This window comes from Malurus melanocephalus, unplaced genomic scaffold, assembly GCF_030028575.1.
Source record: "Malurus melanocephalus ecotype Western Australia unplaced genomic scaffold, MMel_1.1 scaffold_1422, whole genome shotgun sequence".
Lineage (NCBI taxonomy): Eukaryota > Metazoa > Chordata > Aves > Passeriformes > Maluridae > Malurus > Malurus melanocephalus.
In genome coordinates, this window is record NW_026624654.1 from 16,992 (window position 1) to 22,028 (window position 5,037).

Below are 5,037 nucleotides of genomic sequence, written 5' to 3' on the forward strand. Positions count from 1 at the left end.
ACGGAACACTCCAGCCTTGGATCAGCACCGGCACCACCAGATTGGCACCACTGAACCCCTCCCACCTTGGGTCAGCACTGGGACAACAGGATTGGCACCACAAAAGTCCCCAGTCTCGGATTGGCATCACCAAACCCTCCAGCCTCAGGCTGGCACTGGCACCACCGGATTGGCACCATGGAACCCTCCAGCCTTGGATCCGCATTGGTACCACTGGATTGGCGCAGTCAAACCCTCTGGCCCCGGGTCAGCACTGGCACTGCTGGATCAACACCATGAACTCTCCAGCTTTGGGTTGGCACCGGCACCACCAGATTGGCACCACCGAACCCTCTGACCTTGGATTGTCACCAGTGGCACTGGTGCAGCCTCAGATCAGTCCATGGACCCGCCAGCCTTGGATTGTCACTGCCGAACCCTCTTGCCCCAGGTCAGCACTGGCACCATTGGATTGGCACCACTGAACCCTCTGGCCTTGAAATGGCACCACTGGGTTGGAACCACTGGGTCGGCACCACTGAACCCTCCAGCCTCAAGTTGGCACCGGTACAACCGGTGCCACCAGATCAACACCACCAAACCCTTCAGACTCAGGTTGGCACCGGTACCACCAGATCAGCACCAACCAAACCCTTCAGACTCGGGTCGGCACCACCACTGAACCCTCCGGCCTCGGACTGGCATCAGTACCACCAGATCAGCACCACCAAATCCTCTGGTCTTGGGTCAGCACCATCACCAAACCCTCCAGACTCAGACTGGCATGGGTACCACCAGATTAGCACCGCAGAGCCCTGGGGTGAGCACCACAGCTATGGTGCAGCTCTGTGCCCACACTGAGGTGGGTTTTGGGGTGAATTTGGAGAGATCCAGAGCTTTGCCCACGTCATGGACTCATGGGATGGATTTAGTTGGAGAGACTCAAGGGTCACCCAGGCTCATCCATTGCAGCCCCATGGGCAGGGGCAGCGCCCACTGGAAACTGTTCCTGCAGAATGGGAATGGCTCAGAGCCAATCCGGGAACAAAACCTGCTGGAAATCTGACCCTTGGGAACATTTGGACGGGTTCTTCCCAGGGAGAGAGCCCGGCAAAGCTCTCATTCTCCAAAACCAGACACAGTTTTGTCCCCCAAAACCAGACATGGTTTTGTCCCCCAAAACCGGCCACAGGGCTGGGTCCAGCCCCACAGCCCCACCCACCTCTTCTCGGCCGAGGGCACTTTTTTGGGCGGCTCGATGCGGATGTTGGGGTCCCACTCGCCGGGCGGGAGGACGATGACCTCGTCCAGGAACTCGTCGATGCCGGCGATCAGGTCCTCCCTGTCACGGGCTTTGTAGGCAACATCGCTGAAGAGCTGGGGGTGGAGAGGGCAGCGGGGTCACCCTGAGCACGGCCCCCAGCCCCGCGTCCTTCTGGGGCTTTAAAGCTCCATTTTTGGGGCGATTAAGTGAAAATTGATTTTTTTTCCCTTGGTTCCCGGCGAGAACCTCTACTCACATCATCCACCATGAGCGTGGCGATGGCTCGGCCGATCTCGTTGTAGGATTTGGCTTTTCCTGCTGGGCCCAGGAGGATGAAGAGGAACCTGGGGAGGGAAAAGCACCACATTGGTGACCTTGGTGTCACCACCGGTGTCACCGAACCGTTCGTCCCCGTGGGACTGCGCTCACCTGGTGGGGACGGGCACCTCGGTCACCCCGCCCAGCATGGTGGCCTGGAGAAGCCGGACAAAAGCCACAAAGGGCTTCTCCAGGAACTCCACCTCCCCCACCAGCACRTTGGAGGCCTCGGCRTCCTTGGGGATCTTCTTGATGAATTTGTTCTTCAGCTGTTGGGAAAGATGAGAGTGGGGAAGGGAGCAGATGCCAAAATTTGGGATTTCTCCCCTTTTTTTTTCCTCATCCCAGCCATGAAAGTTGAAGCCTCAAGCTCAAAGGTTTCACCTCTGGCGGTGTCAAAGACTCACAGAGGTGGGGATTGAGGAGCCACGCATGGGAATAAGCCAGGAGAAATTCCCGGAGCTGAATTGGTTCAGAAATGCTGCCAAAACTCATATCGACACCAAAAATGTGCACCCAGGAGAAATTCAGAGCTGAATTTGTTCAGAAATGTGGCCAAAACTGACACTGACACCAAAATATGCATCCAGGAGAAATTCACGGAGCTGAAATTATTCAGAAATGCAGCTGAAACCAAGACTGACCCTAAACTGTGCACTCAGGGGAAATTCACAGAGCTGAATTTGTTCAGAAATGCGGCCAAAATTGAGATTGACACCAAAATGTGCACCCAGGAGAAATTAATGGAGGTGAATTTGTTCAGAAATGTGGCCAAATCCAAAACTGACACCAAAGGGTGCACCCAGGGGAAATTCATGGAGCTGAATTTGTTCAGAAACATGGCCAAAACCGAGACTGGCTCCAAACTGTGCACCCAAGAGAAATTCCTGGAGCTGAAATGTGGCTAAAAGTGAGACTGACCCCAAACTGCGCACCCAGGAGCTGAATTGGTTCAGAAATTTGGCCAAATCCAAAACTGACACCAAAATGAGCACCCAGGAGAAATTGAGGGAGCTGAATTTGTTAAAGAATGTGGCTAAAATGGAGACTGAACCAAACTGTGCACCTAGGGGAAATTCACGGAGCTGAATTTGTTCAGAAACGTGACTAAACCCAAGGCTGACCCCAAAATGTGCATCCAGGGGAAATTCACAGCTGAATTTGCTCAGAAATGTGGCCGAACCCAAGGCTGACCCCAAAATGTGCATCCAGGGGAAATTCACGGAGCTGAATTTGTTCAGAAATGTGGCTAAAAGTGAGACTGAACCAAAGGGTGCACCCAGGGGAAATTCAGAGCTGAATTTGCTCAGAAATGTGGCCGAACTCAAGACTGACCCCAAACTGTGCACCCAGGGCCCTCCAACCCCACCAACAAAGGGGCTGTTGTAAAAGACGTTCTGCTCTTCTGTATTCTCCACAAGGAGAGCTCCCTGAAATCCCCCTGCAGAAAATCCGAACTGATCCCCGGGGATGCTGCAGCCAGCCAGGAACATTTTTGGGTTTTTTTTTTGCGCCCCCAGGCTCCCCCAAACCCCCTGCATGGGGAATTTTCGACACCTCACTCCTCCCCAGCCCCATTCCATGAGCAGGGAACAAACAACGGGAACAGGAAAACCTCATCCATGGATTTATTCCCGAGGTCTCTTCTACCCTGCAGCTCTTTTATTTCGAGCCACATGGGTTCAATAGCAGCGCGGGCAGGGAGTTATGATAATCTATATGGCAGCATGAGGGCAGGCATGTGAGCCTCTGCCCCGTCCTAATCTTTTAAATCCAAATGGAAAAAAAAAAAAATTAAAAAAAAAATCATAATAATAAAGCAACTCCTCGGAATAAGAGCAGGAGTTTCCAGTGACCACTAAGCTTCGTGTAACACTTAAAAAGTCCCTTTGTAGTGGGCCTAATAGGGTGATTAAACCTACATGCTTTGCATATTTTGGGATTAACCCTCCGAACCCCATTGCTGGAGGGGCTATTTGGGGTTCCTGAGTGGGCACGGGGAGGTGCCCTGGTGTCCCTGTCTGTGGCTCCCAGCAGTGTGTGGATTTCCGTCCGTGAAATCCAGAGAATTAAATTAAATTATTTCTTGTATTTGGGCCGGCCCTAAACTGCGTCGCCCCAGCAAGGACATCCCGGGGAAAAGGCAAGTTGTTATCCCACCCTGTTCCCTAAAAACCCATGGGGTTGTTGAATTTCCCTTTGGTGAAATCACAAACAGGAAAAAGGAAAGGTTGTGCAAGGAACCGACAATTCCCAAATAAAATCTGGGATGGGAACGGGACACTGAGCAAAAGAATGGGATAAAATCGCCCCAATCCCATCCCTAAACTGGGATCTGCTTCCCCTCCAACTCCCTCCCGACAGCAATCCTGGAAGGAATTGCCCTCCATGGCCTCTGGGCTGAGCTTTGCTTTGAGAAACCCCCAGGAAAAACTGAGAAAAAACCATAAATGACCCCAAAATCCTGCCCCTCGCTTCCACAGCCGAAGCCCTGTGCACAATACGCAACCCCAAGGGCTGGGATGGGATTTCCCGCCCTCTCCCAGCCAATCCTTTAGGATTCCTGCTCTTCCAAGCACCTTCCCTGCCATCSCTGAAGATCTGGTGGGATTTTTCTCCCCCACCCCGAGGAATCAGAGCTGCCCCARCCCCCTCGCTCGGCCCCAATTCCACGCTCCGGTTCAGCTTCCCCGCGGACGCGCAGGGATCGATGGAGGCATTAACTGCCCTAATTAGGAATTTGTGCGGGAATCGACCGGGACCAGGCTCACGTGGACCCCAACAGCCCCGGAGCATGGCAGGGATGGTGTTGGGATGCTCCTCCCCGATTTGGGGTGGGATGATTTGGGGTGGGTACCTGGTCGGTGCTCGGTGTGTCCGAAATGTCGTTCATGCTCCGGCTCTGGGCGTGACCTGGTGGAGGGAAGGGAGGGAACGTGAGGAACGTGAGGAAAAACCCCTTGAGCCGGGAAAGAACCCAGCAGGGAGACTGTGCAGAGAAATAAAATATCCTTTATGGCATTTGGACGTGCAGAGCAGCAGCAGGGACCCAAAACCACGGGAAATAGGGGAAAATCCTTCACGGAAAGGGTGGAACAGGTGGCACAGGGTGGTGGTGATGCCCCCATCCCTGGAAAGGACTGAAAACTGTCYGGATGTGGCACTTGGGGACACRGGTCACAGGTGGTGCTGGTGTTCTGTGATCCCAGAGAGCTTTCCCAACTCCAATAACCCCATAACTGCATGAACAGGGTGTTCAGTGATCCCAGAGGGCTTTCCAACCCCAGTGACCCCATAACTCTATGAACAGGAGTTCCATGATCCTAGAGGGYTTTTCCAGCCCTWATGACCCCATAACTTTCCCTGACCTTAGAGGTCTTTCCCAATCCTGATGACCCCATAACTCCATCAACAGAATGTTCCATGATCTTAGAGGGTTTTCCCAACCCCAGCAACCCCATAACTGCATGAACAGG

General features: G+C 53.4%; 1 protein-coding gene across 1 annotated transcript in view; it reads right to left on the minus strand.

The window, feature by feature from the left end:
- LOC130586953 (electrogenic sodium bicarbonate cotransporter 4-like) overlaps positions 1–5,037 on the minus strand; it is a gene marked incomplete at its 3' end in the record, with an annotated part of 33,294 nt that overhangs the window by 16,977 nt on the left and 11,280 nt on the right. The window contains exons 5-8 of the mRNA XM_057387889.1: positions 4,419–4,474; positions 1,673–1,830; positions 1,500–1,587; positions 1,202–1,356 (exon numbers count right to left, since the gene is read on the minus strand). Of these exons, the coding sequence (XP_057243872.1) occupies positions 1,202–1,356; positions 1,500–1,587; positions 1,673–1,830; positions 4,419–4,474 (457 nt within the window). The remainder of the gene's footprint in view (positions 1–1,201; positions 1,357–1,499; positions 1,588–1,672; positions 1,831–4,418; positions 4,475–5,037) is intronic.